Source organism: Dendropsophus ebraccatus, chromosome 10 (genome assembly GCF_027789765.1).
Source record: "Dendropsophus ebraccatus isolate aDenEbr1 chromosome 10, aDenEbr1.pat, whole genome shotgun sequence".
NCBI lineage: Eukaryota > Metazoa > Chordata > Amphibia > Anura > Hylidae > Dendropsophus > Dendropsophus ebraccatus.
The window spans coordinates 22,334,114-22,347,186 of record NC_091463.1 but is presented as its reverse complement, the minus strand read 5'-3'; the positions used below and the strand labels follow the sequence as shown (position 1 = coordinate 22,347,186).

General features: G+C 53.4%; 2 protein-coding genes across 2 annotated transcripts in view; both read right to left on the bottom strand.

Moving 5' to 3' along the window:
• Positions 1 to 1,654, bottom strand: part of QSOX2 (quiescin sulfhydryl oxidase 2) — a 33,474-nt gene extending 31,820 nt beyond the window's left edge. Inside the window, exon 1 of the mRNA XM_069986702.1 lies at positions 1,351 to 1,654. Coding sequence (XP_069842803.1) covers positions 1,351 to 1,606 — 256 coding nt within the window. The 5' untranslated portion in view covers positions 1,607 to 1,654. The remainder of the gene's footprint in view (positions 1 to 1,350) is intronic.
• Positions 1,655 to 12,026: 10,372 nt separating this feature from the next.
• The window catches only part of CCDC187 (coiled-coil domain containing 187), a 76,188-nt gene continuing 75,141 nt past the window's right edge, over positions 12,027 to 13,073 (bottom strand). The window contains exons 29-30 of the mRNA XM_069943959.1: positions 12,577 to 12,752; positions 12,027 to 12,486 (exon numbers count right to left, since the gene is read on the bottom strand). Coding sequence (XP_069800060.1) covers positions 12,483 to 12,486; positions 12,577 to 12,752 — 180 coding nt within the window. The 3' untranslated portion in view covers positions 12,027 to 12,482. The remainder of the gene's footprint in view (positions 12,487 to 12,576; positions 12,753 to 13,073) is intronic.

The window sequence follows — 13,073 nt, the reverse complement described above, 5'->3', positions numbered from 1 at the left end:
CCATACTCCCCCTCCTCCCCCTGTGGACGCTCCATACTCCCCCTCCTCCCCCTGTGGACCCTCCATACTCCCCCTCCTCCCCCTGTGGACCCTCCATACTCCCCCTCCTGTTGACCCTCCATCCCCCTTCTCCTCCTCCTGTGGACCCTCCATCCTCCCCCTCCTGTGGACCCTCCTCCCCCTGTGGACGCTCCATACTCCCCCTCCTCCCCCTGTGGACCCTCCATCCCCCTTCTCCTCCTTCTGTGGACCCTCCATCCCCCTTCATCCCCCTTCTCCTCCTCCTGTGGACCCTCCATCCCCCTTCTCCCCCTCCATCCCCCTTCTCCCCCTCCATCCCCCTTCTCCTCCTCCCGTGGACCCTCCATCCCCCTTCTCCTCCTCCCGTGGACCCTCCATCCCCCTTCTCCTCCTCCCGTGGACCCTCCATACATCCCCCTCCTCCTCCTCCCGTGGACCCTCCATACATCCCCCTCCTCCTCCTCCCGTGGACCCTCCATACATCCCCCTCCTCCTCCTCCCGTGGACCCTCCATACATCCCCCTCCCCCTCCTGTGGACCCTACATACATCCCCCTCCCCCTCCTGTGGACCCTCCATACATCCCCCTCCCCCTCCTGTGGACCCTCCATACATCCCCCTCCCCCTCCTGTGGACCCTCCATACATCCCCCTCCCCCTCCTGTGGACCCTCCATACATCCCCCTCCCCCTCCTGTGGACACTCCATCCTCCCCATCCTCCCCCTGTGGACCCTCCATCCTCCCCCTCCTGTGGACCCTCCATCCCCTCCTCCTCCCATGGACCCTCCATCCTCCCCCTCCTGTGGACCCTCCATCCCCCTCCCCCTCCTGTGGACCCTCCATCCCCCTCCCCCTCCTGTGGACCCTCCATCCCCTCCCCCTCCTGTGGACCCTCCATCCCCCTCCCCCTCCTGTGGACCCTCCATCCCCCTCCCCCTCCTGTGGACCCTCCATCCCCCTCCCCCTCCTGTGGACCCTCCATCCCCCTCCCCCTCCTGTGGACCCTCCATCCCCCTCCCCCTCCTGTGGACCCTCCATCCCCCTCCCCCTCCTGTGGACCCTCCATCCCCTCCCCCTCCTGTGGACCCTCCATCCCCCTCCCCCTCCTGTGGACCCTCCATCCCCCTCCCCCTCCTGTGGACCCTCCATCCCCTCCTCCTCCCGTGGACCCTCCATCCCCCTCCCCCTCCTGTGGACCCTCCATCCCCCTCCCCCTCCCGTGGACCCTCCATCCTCCCCCTCCCGTGGACCCTCCATCCCCTCCTCCTCCCGTGGACCCTCCATACATCCCCCTCCATCCTCCCTCTCCCCCTCCTCCCGGTGCTCTCACCCTGCACATCCGAGGCCAGGGCCCGCCAGGTGGGGGCGTAGTTGATACAGTGTCCGCACCAGGAGGAATAGAACTCCAGCAGCCAGGCAGAGGATGAGTTATACAGAGCGCCGTTCACCGATTTCCGCTCCAGTATGGAGACCCCGGCATCCTGCGGTCCGTACAGCGTCTTATCCGCGCTCACCAGCAACCCGATCCCGGCCAGGAGCAGCCGCAGCACCGGCCGGACCCCCGGCACCCCACTACAGCCGGCCATAGCTACTGTGCAGCCGACCTCTCACCCCGTGACGTCACCCAACACAGACTCAGGGAAGGGACAGAGCCTGCGAGCGGCCACGCCCCGTCACGTCCACATCTAACCCATGGGCGGAGACTTCCTCCTGGGGCGGAGCCTCGTTCTTAGCAGACCACGCCCTATCCATCCCAGTCTGCTGCAGGCCACGCCTTACTCATCCCAGTCTGCTGTTACTGGTGCTGCACTCTCGCCTCCCCAGTACACTGATCTGTGACAGATAGATACGCAGATTAACCCCTGAAGGGACAGGGCTTTGAATGGCCACATAATCATCATGTGACCAGTCACCCTTGAAGAACTTCTATGTACAGAGCTGATAGATAAGATGACTGGAGGGAAGGAGGGGACATGTGTCCTGAGATTCTCATGTAGTTACATTACAGTCTATAGAATAATGATTTACACCAAATGATATCCATCCTCATAGGTTTCACACTGATGGAATATGCTGGCGGATAGGACTGGTAGCCCAGACACCTGCCTGCAGTCCAAGTAACCATAGAACTCAGCTGTGCAACGTACGTAGTGTGAACAACGGCCGTTTGTAGTGCACCAGCGGCCACATTGACAGGTCAATTATTTGTGCAGACATAGTGAACAACAGCCCCTGTTAGCCTAAGACTATGTTCACACAATGTATTATTTATGACAAGAGCGGCCGTTGTTGTCATAAAACATTATGTCATTGAACGTTATGGGAACAGCGGCCGTTGTTCACACACTGTGCACACAATGTATACATTCTATGTTCTATGGTTAACTGGATTGCAGGCACACCCAAATGTGTCCGTAATCCCAATAGAAATTAATTATGTTCCTGCAGCCGATACTGCCATATATAAAACTTGTAAACCAGCAGCCATTGTTTGACACTGACAACAATGGCCGTTGTTATACAGCAAGTGAACATAGCCTAAGGCAACAACGGCCGTACTTTTTACGAAAATATATGTTGCTTTGCCTTTTATGGTATCCCATCCGGAGTGTATACACATGGTATACACTCCGGCCGGGATCTCTCTCGGCGCTATAGAAAAGTGACATGTCAGTTTTCTGAGGCCACTATTCAGTGAATAGCGGCCACAGAAAACCCTGTCAGTGCACACTGTGGAGCGAGCGGCTCCGGCCACACACTCCATAGTGAGCTGTGGGGAGTTCTGATGCAGGTGCACACTGATGTGCCCGTATCCGAACTCTGCGGCCCTAAAGATCATCTGGCCGGTACTGGTACCGGGTCACGGAATGGTCGGTCTTAGCCCGGATAAGTTGGTACTTAAAGTGACTGTACCACCAGACCCAGGCAGAAGCACTGGAGGCGGGCCGACCCACCCTTAGTGGGAGGAAACCCTAGCCCCTCTATGATTGGGTTCTATTGATTCTAATGGAGTCATGTCATGGAGGGGCTGGAGTTTCTTCCCACTAAGGATGGGTCGGCCCGCCTCCAGTGCTTCAGCCTGGGCCTGGTGGTACAGTCACTTTAAGTACAGGCCGGATGATCTTTCCAGCCACAGAGCTCTGATGCCTTTAAAGTCAATGGGGGCTGTTACCGTATACGTATAAGATTTACGGAAGATTTATCAAACTGGTGTAAAGTAGAACTGGCTCAGTTGCCCCTAGCAACCAATCAGATTCCACTTTACATTCCTCACAGATTCTTTGGAAAATGAAAGGTGGAATCTGATTAGTTGCTAGGGGCAACTGAGATCTTTTCGCTCTTCACATTTTGTTATGTTGGGGCCTCGTGTTAAGATACTCCATCATTCTGCACTCAGTTCTCCATGATGAGAAAACAAATGTACTAAAACACATGGACACAAGTAATAAGACTCTCTGCTATGACGTGTGATATTCAGCCCTGGCCCCTCCTAATTCTTTTATTCATCTCTGAGATGTTTCTGTACCTTGATTGGACTTCACTTATTGGACAGGATTAGGAAAGACACGCAATGTATATCACTGTATGAAAATGTATATCAAAGAAAACACCCTGCTATGAGGAGGAAGGAACTGCCTGTAGAGCTCAGAGACAGGATTGTGTAGATGCTGGAGAAGGAGAAGGGGGCAAAAAAAGAAGTGGAAGAAATTTGAAAAAAAACAGGACTGGCTGCCACCCCAAACTAATCTGAGAAGGGACTTGGTAAAAGAGGTGACCAAGAACCCAATGGTCACTGGCTGGGTGTGGATGGTTCCGGAAGGTCACCATCACTGCTTCACTTCACCAATCTGGGCTTGATGGCAGAGTGGCCAGAAAGAAGCCACTAGGCCATGAAAACCCGCCAGGAGTTTGGAAAATATCACCTGAAGGACTCTGAACACTGTGAGAAATAGGATACAGGGGTCTGTGAGGACAAGATTGAATTGGTTTATTTGGAGAAATACAGGCACTGCTTATCACCTGCCCAATGCCATCAGTACAGGAAGGCAGGGTGGGGGCAGCAACATGGGGGAGGACAGGGAGACTGGTCAGGGGTGACAGAAAGCTAAATGGAGCAAATTACAGAGATATTTTTAATGAAAACCTGATCCAGAGAGCTATAAGTCTCAGACTGGCCCGAAGCGTTACCTTCCAACAAGACAATCACCCTAAGCACACAGCCAAGATAACCCATTAGAGCCCTGATGGAACATTTTTGGAGATACCTGACAATAGCGTCCACCAATAGCCCCATCCAACCAGATGGAGCTGAGAGGAACTGCAAAGAATGACAGAAAATCCCTAAATCCAGGTGTAAACCTTGCGGCCAGAATTACTTAAAAGGGGCCTGACCTAAGTGCTGAGTGTCCGCTCCGAATACTTGGCAATGGGAGATTCAATCTTGTTGCCCCTAACAGTTTCTCCAACTCCTAAAAAACTGGCTCCATATAGTGTTTCTTACATTATTTTATTATGGTGTCCAGTATACAGATGACTTTGGACATATATTGAAGCAGAAGGGATGCTGGGATTCATCCAGGCTGTGTGATTCCATATAGGCTATTGTAAAAACAAATACATATACTGGGCCAGATATGGATGATTTCTGAGGTTACATCCTTGGAAATATCCACTTGTCTATGTCCCATACCCAACAAGTGTCCTGACGTATACCTACAACAGACACTACAAAGAATAAAAACAGAAAAGAAACAGTAACAAAACATCATTGTGGTTTCATCCCAACCAAGATCAACCATCATTCCTCATTTCCTTAGTAGTGTAGTCCAGTCAGGATGGTCACCCCCTCCAAGGGCATCAAGGGAAATCGAACAGAGGTTTTCTAAAAGTCAAAGCTAAGGAAAGGATTAGACCTTGAAGTGCTCTTGATAGTGAAGTCCTGCAGGAGGCTGAGGGAGTGCAGCTCTCAGATCTCTCTACTTAGTGGCTGCTGTTTGATGGGATTACAAAGGGAAAAGTGCCGGTCATTCCATTAATACATTCAGCCCATTTGGAATGGAGGATGGAAGTTTGGTGACAGATGAAAAGGTCAGAGACGCTAAAACAATCCTAATCCTGAGCCTCTACGTGTGGAGAACTGGGTCTCTACAGAGGGGACAATGCTCATAATATATATAATGATGGGAAATAAGTATATAAATAATCCGACATGTAGAAATAAAGGGACAAACTATACGTAGTCAATCTAGATTGGTTGTAAACTGAATGGTGCCCCATTTCCTAAGGTCCACTTGTTCAGTGCCTCCTTCCCTTATACCCAATGGTTTAAAAAACAAATTACTAAGTTCTCCCTACCTGGCTACACCTATGTCCAATAGTTTTATTTCCACAACGCTTAGAAACTCTATTCATGTTTGCTAATGGTGTGTGTGTGTGTGTGTGTGTGGGGGGGGGGGGGGGGGGGGGGGGGGGGTGTCTGGACCCCAACAACCAAACGTAAGGACATGTCTCTGGGATGAGGTACTCTGACACCTCAGTCCTTGGAGTCGAGTAGTTTAGTAACCCGGTCCCTGGCATCCAGTTGTTGACTGACTCCATAGCTTAGTGAACCTGTAATAGTTTAGTCACCGAATCCCTAATGTTCAGTATGATCCAGTTCAATGGTCTGTTGTCCCAGTTCTTAGTGGTTCCCTATGTAATGATCTCCGCTCATCATGGTGACAGTGCTATTGATATCTCGGTGCTCTTTACAGTGCTCACTATAGAAAATAATTTCTGTAACCATAAAAATGTGATTTGGGGCATTTTTAGCATTAGATAAACCTCCAGAACACACACAATCTCAATAATCCGTATACTAAGTTTGACAAGGATCTTTACAAAAAAGGAGGAGTTTTTACTCACCGTAAACTCTCTTTCTCGTAGTCTTCATTGGGGGACACAGACACCGTGGGTATAGGCTGCTGCCACTAGGAGGCTGACACTAAGAAAAAAACAAAACAAGTCGGCCCCTCCCAGCAGGCTATACCCGCCCACTGGCACTGAGCTAATTCAGTAGTGAAAAAGCAGTAGGAGGAGCCGAAACAACCATAAAGAAAAAAACAGTCCACACTCAAAATCTGAAAAAACACAGGCCAACAGGCAACCTTAATCAGACAACAGAGGGTGGGTGCTGTGTCCCCCAATGAAGACTACGAGAAAGAGAGTTTACGGTGAGTAAAAACTCCTCCTTTCTCGTGCGTCTTATTGGGGGACACAGACACCGTGGGACGTCCAAAAGCAGTCCCTTGGGTGGGAAGAGACAGAGTGGAGCTAAGAAGAGGAAGAAGCCACTGCTGCCTGCAAGACCATGCGGCCCAGACTTGCATCGGCCGATGCAAACGTGTCCACACGGTAAAACCTAGAAAAGGTGTGCAGTGAGGACCACGTGGCGGCCTTGCAGAGTTGAAGAGCTGAGGCCCCGTGACGAATGGCCCAGGAAGCCCCAACCGAACGAGTCGAGTGAGCTGCAATCCGGAACGGGGGCGACTTACCCTTACTCCGGTAAGCCTGAGCGATGGCGGAGCGGACCCAGCGGGCCAGGGTCGCCTTAGACGCTGCTGACCCCTTTCGAGGACCCTCAGGGATGACAAAGAGTGAGTCCGAGTGTCGAAGAGACTTCGTCCTGGAGAGATAGATGCGCAGGGCGCGAACCACATCCAGCTTGTGGAGCGAGCGCTCCCTTGGATGAGAGGGGGCCGGACAGAAAGAAGGAAGAACAATATCTTCGTTGAGGTGGAAAGGTGAAACCACCTTGGGCTGAAAAGAAGCCACGGGCCTAAGTACCGCCTTGTCCTGGTGCAACACCAGCAGGGGAGGACGGCAAGAAAGGGCTGCCAATTCCGAAATCCTCCGGACAGACGTAACCGCCACCAGGAAAACCACCTTAAAGGACAAGATGGCCAAAGGCACCTCCCGGAGGGGCTCAAACGGAGGAGACTGCATAGCATCCAGGACGAGATTCAGATCCCACGGGGGAACTGGGTGCCGATAAGGAGGTGCAATGCGCGCCACTCCTTGGAGAAAAGTCCTGACTTGAGGAACTGACGCCAATGGTCTCTGGAAAAAAAACTGAAAGGGCAGAAACCTGGCCCTTAAGAGAGCTCAGAGCTAAGCCTGCGTCCAGACCTGCCTGGAGGAAGGCCAGGAGTTGCGCCAGAGAAAAGGGAAGTGGAGGCGCAGAACAGGCCTCACAGTGCCGGAGGAAGGCCCTCCAACAACGATAATAAATCCTTGCCGATGCAGGCTTCCGGGCCCTGATCATGGTCCTAATGACCGCATCAGAGAAACCGCGTGATTTCAGAATCCAGGTTTCAACAGCCACGCCGTCAAACGTAGCGTGGCTAAACGCGGGTGGCAGAGCGGACCTTGAGTGAGAAGATCCGGCCGGTCTGGTAGACGCCAGGGGACGTCGGCGGCGAGGTTCACGAGATCCGTGTACCAGGCGCGCCGTGGCCAGTCCGGGGCCACGAGGATCACCGGAAGTCCTTCCGACTTTATCTTTCTCACCACCCGCGGCAGAAGCGGGAGAGGAGGAAAGATGTAAGGGAGGCTGAACCGACGCCAGGGAATCACCAAGGCGTCCGAGGCCAGAGCCAGAGGGTCCCTCGTCCGGCAGACGAACTTCGGCAGTCTGTGGTTGAAGCGAGACGCCATCAAATCCACATCCGGTGTCCCCCACCTGCGACAGATCTGGGAGAACACCTCGGGATGCAGGGTCCATTCCCCTGGATCCACCCGTGCACGACTCAGATAGTCGGCCATCCAATTGTCCACACCCGGAATGTGAACAGCGGACAAGGCAAGCACGGTTTCCTCCGCCCAGGAGAGGATCAGCGCCACTTCCATCATGGCGGTCTTGCTGCGGGTCCCGCCCTGATGATTCACATAAGCCACTGCAGTGGCGTTGTCTGTCTGCACCCGAACGGGGAGACCGTGGAGCTGTGTCTGCCAGTGCAGAAGGGAGAGACGAATCGCCCGCAGCTCGAGGATGTTGATGGGGAGGCAAGCTTCCTTGGCCGACCAGGTTCCCTGAACCGTCAGGTCGTTCCAGACCCCTCCCCAGCCCCGCAGGCTGGCATCGGTGGTCACAATCTGCCAATGAACAGGAAGGAAGGAGCGCCCCAGGGAGAGGCTCGGAGACCGCAACCACCACTGAAGGTCTTGGCGGAGGCGAGCCGGTAGTTTCACCCTCCGATCTAGAGAGGGGAGTGACCTGTCCCACCGTGACAGCAGGAAGAGCTGCAGGGGGCGGGAATGAAACTGGGCAAAAGGGATCGCCTCCATAGACGCCACCATCTTCCCCAGAACCCTCATACAAAAACGTATGGACACAGGGCGGTGGCTGCAAAGAGCTCTGATATTGGCCTGAAGGGACTGCAACTTGTCCTCTGGAAGGAAAACGCGGGCCTGTACTGAATCCAAACGCATTCCCAGAAAAACGATGGACTGGGCAGGGACCAGGGAGGACTTGGAACGGTTGAGCAGCCAACCGAAGCGAGAGAGCGTATCCAGGGTGATATGGAGGCTCTCTAAATTCTGGTCCTTGGATGGAGCTTTGACGAGTATGTCGTCCAAGTAAGGGGTTACTGAGACACCTCGAGCCCGAAGAAGAGCCATGACAGCCGCCATGGTTTTCGTGAAAACCCGCGGCGCCGAAGCCAGGCCGAACGGGAGAGCCACGAACTGATAATGCTCTTCCCCTACTGCAAAACGCAGGAAACGTTGGTGAGGAGGATAAATCGGCACGTGAAGATACGCGTCCTGAATATCCACCGAAGAAAGGAACTCGCCTGGCTCCAGAGATGCGATCACAGAACGCAGGGACTCCATCCGGAAGTGAGATAGTCGGACGTGACGATTCAGACGCTTGAGGTCTAGAATCGGACGTACCGAACCGTCCTTCTTCGGAACCACGAATAGGTTCGAATAGAACCCGCGGAACCGTTGAAGAGCAGGAACGCGAACAATCACTCCCTTCGAGAGGAGCGAAGGGATGGCCTGGAAAAAACCGGCCGCCAGGGCAGGGGACCTGGGGGGACGAGAAAGGAAAAAACGATCGCGGGGAACGGAAATGAACTCGATCTTGTAGCCCTGTGAGATCAGTTCTCGCACCCAGGCGTCCTGAACATGAGCAAGCCAGACCTCCTGGAACAACAGGAGACGGCCGCCCACCTGAGGAGATCCGGGTGGGGGAAAACCTTCAGGAGGAGGAGGGCTTGGAGGTGCCAGGCTTAAAGGGGGGGCGGGAAGCGGCAGATCGCGCCTGCCAGGAAGAACGGTTTTTTGGAGAAACCGGACCTTTTGTTCTGAGGAGCCGCAGTCTTCCCGGCGCGAGTCGACGGAAGCGACCGAAAGGAACGAAAGGAGCCTGGTTTGCGACGGGAATCCTGACGCTTGGGGCGTTGCTGGGGAAGATTGGTACTCTTCCCCCCTGTGGCATCAGAAATAATGTCATCCAGGCGTTTCCCAAAGAGACGAGAGCCCGCAAAAGGCAGACTGGTGAGAGACCGCTTGGAAGCGTTGTCAGCCCGCCACTCACGAAGCCACAAGGACCGGCGAATAGCTACAATATTGGCCGACGCAAAAGCCGAACAGGCTGCAGCGTCCAGAGAAGCCGAGCAGAGGTACTGAGCTGCGTCCTGAATCTGTTGGGCGAGGTCGGCCAAGTCCTCAGCCGATACGCCAGAAGTAATGCCGTCCTTCAGTTGCTTAGCCCACATTGAAATGGACTTAGACACCCAAGTGGAAGCAAGGGTGGGAAGGAGAGATGAGCCAGAGGCCTCAAAAGCTGACTTAGCTAAGGACTCGGTGCGTCTGTCAGTGGAATCCTTAAGGGACGACGCATTGTCCAGCGGAAGAGTCGTGACCTTGGTCAACCGAGAGATCGGAGGATCCACAGAAGGTGGACCTGACCAGCGAGACACGAGGTCCTCGGGGAAAGGGTAAAGGACCGACAAGTGTTTAGGCTTTGAGAAACGCTTGTCTGGGGACTTCCAAAATTTGGAAAACAGGTCATCAAACTCTTTGTGACTGGGAAAAGTGCTGCGGACACGGTGACCGCTTCTATGGAAAAAACACCTCATCAGCAGGTGAGGGGTCCGGAGAATCCTTCAACTGGAAGGTATCGCGGACTGCGGCCACCAGGCTGTCCACAGTGGAAGCCGCGGGAGAAACATCCTCAGGATCCGAGTTGGAAACCGACTCAGAATCCGACAGATCTCCAGGCGAATGGGATCGCCTGTTAGGGGAGATATGAGTAGGGGCCAAACTAGTTCCAGGGGAGCCAGAGGAAGAGCGAGAAGAGGCACGGCGAGGACGCTTGTGGGAGCGGCTCCTGCCGGGCCGTACGCCACCGGCTGCCGGGCGTGATAGGGCGGGCGCTGAAGAAGAAGCAGACAGGCGGTCAAGGGCGGCCGCCACAGACTGAGACAACTGAGCCATCTGCGATACTGACTGGCAGAGAGAGCGCGCCCAGGCCGGGGCAGACTCCTCAGACTCCGGAGGGGGGTCCTGAGTAGGGGACATAGACGAACAGGACTGCATGGAACAAGCAGCGCAGATAGGCTGAGAGTGGCCGGAAGCAGATTTAGTGTTACAAGACGTACAGAAATAGTAGGTAACAGAGGAAGGAGGAGGATGCTGGCGGCGTGTGGATTCAGATCTTGAGTCAGACATAATGAAAAAAACTAAATATATATATACATATATTAGTAAGAAAAAACACAGCCAGCTAGTGTAATCCTACAGGTAGATAAATGCTGGAGCTGAGAAGAAACCAGACACCTGCAGAATGACAGAATACACACCATGAGAAAACTAGAAAGACAGAAAAAAACCTGGCATAAAATCCCATAGAGACCTTACCAGGCATCAATCTGTGAAAAAAAGGCAGAGGTCCGGCAGGGCACAGGACGGCTGCAGAGGCAGGATGGACAGCAGAAGACTGGCCAGGAAGAGCAGACTGGGGGTTGTAGTCACGGGACTGAAGACTCCTGACGACTATGGAGCTGCGCAGGCTGCCGCACCGAACGGGCTGACCAGGAGACCGCGTCACGAGCGTAGTGACGCGTCACGTGCGGAGTGACGTCAGACGTCGGCCCGCGCGGGAGAAAGACCGCGCGCGGGAAATTCAAACGGACCAGAGAAGAAGAGGCGGCGCGCGCGCGCGCGGGAAGGAGAGGCCGCGAGGACCGGAAGTTACGGCCGGACCCGGAAGTCGCGGCCAAGATGGAGAGAGAGAAGGGGGGGGAGGCCCCCAACCGGCACCTAAAGCAGCATCCCAGTTCCCGACCCCCCCGCATGCGGAGACGGCAGGAGGTCCGGAACGCAGCGGGGAAGGGAAAAGGTGCAGGGAACGGAGCTGGAGGTGCCTGGGAAGGGGGGGAACGGGGACTAGGGCCCGGACAGACCGCGGAAGGGAAACCGGGGGACCCCAGAAGGGAAGGAGAGCAGGGGAGCTTTACTTACCCCTGATGTAGAACTGACCTGTCCCATGAGTCTTCTGCCGGCACTATGCCGCGCTGCCGCGCGCAACTTTGGAAGGCTGGGCGGGCAGGGGCTGGCGGAGCAAGTCCGCATAGAGGAACAAACAGACAGCAGGGCTAGTCTGTGTCCTGGGCGCTGTGTCCGGCCGGTGGCAACCTAGGGTAAACAGCCCCTTTCCAGTTAGGGTCTGTGCCCTGGTTGCATAAGGGGGGATCAGGGCGAGTCTTTAGTGACCCACCGTGCCCCTGACCTGTAGAGGAAAAGGATTAAACATCTCAAAATTAAACAAGCAGAAACTGGTCTGGAGTAACCAGACCTGCGTCTGCCTCCTACTGACACTAAGCTAAACTGAATTAGCTCAGTGCCAGTGGGCGGGTATAGCCTGCTGGGAGGGGCCGACTTGTTTTGTTTTTTTCTTAGTGTCAGCCTCCTAGTGGCAGCAGCCTATACCCACGGTGTCTGTGTCCCCCAATAAGACGCACGAGAAAGTATATTTATTAAAATACAAAAATGTACAAAACACAATATATAAAGAATAAAACAATCATAGTATCAAACGCACTGAGCGCTTTACTCTCAAAGTGGCCTCAAAAATAAAATGTTCTTCATCACAGCTGTCTCTACTCTCCAAGCCAATGTTCCTTAGCCTGTGGTTCTTATGCTTTGTTATACGTACCCTACCCACTATTATCCATTATTAAACTGTTTGTATATAGGGCTCCCATAGCGTTCATTGTCTTTACCACTAGTGACATAATTTACATAAGAGAATAAATAATTGTTATATTAATCAAGGTGCAAACCAGTAAAAGTGCAAAAACACCAAACAAAATGGTACAAGAACACACATCAGATCTGTCAGTTCTCCTGAGGGCCAGGTCTTCTCCATCTGATTCAATGGCGGCAGGATGTCTGCTCTCCTTAGATCACAGCTCTTTACCTGCTGGAATCACAATATTCTTAGAAAGGTTTTGTTTTACTGACTTGGATCACTAGTTATGACTGTAGATTTCCTGTAAGTTATACGCACCAAGCAGGCGGCTCTCCTCCAGGTGACGGCCAGCACTGTGCTCTATTACAGGTAATATCTGCAATCACTTGAAGTGAATCTTTTACCAGATCTTCAAATAACCTATCAGTAAATTTCATTATTGCTGATGCTCTGTGTCCACACAATGGAATGGACGTCCTGGGGTCCTCAGTCACCTGGAGAAAAGATGTATAGAAGATCAGCCATGACTTCTCTATCCACCTATAGAAATATGCAAGACAGGAGGCTGCTAATGAAATACAAATGCTATCTCCTATCTATTTGACATCTATTCTTCTCAACCCCGTATACACATACACACTCATCTGTTCTTAGTGGGAAAAGTGGAATACATTGCTTCCTAAAAGCAAAGAATGGGGCACACTGAAATCCAACATTCCCACTTCCTATCCCCCCCCCCCCAGCGAGTCAAAATCGTGACACCACTATACATAAGAGATGGTTGGCCACTGAAACTGACAGAATCACCTGAATCT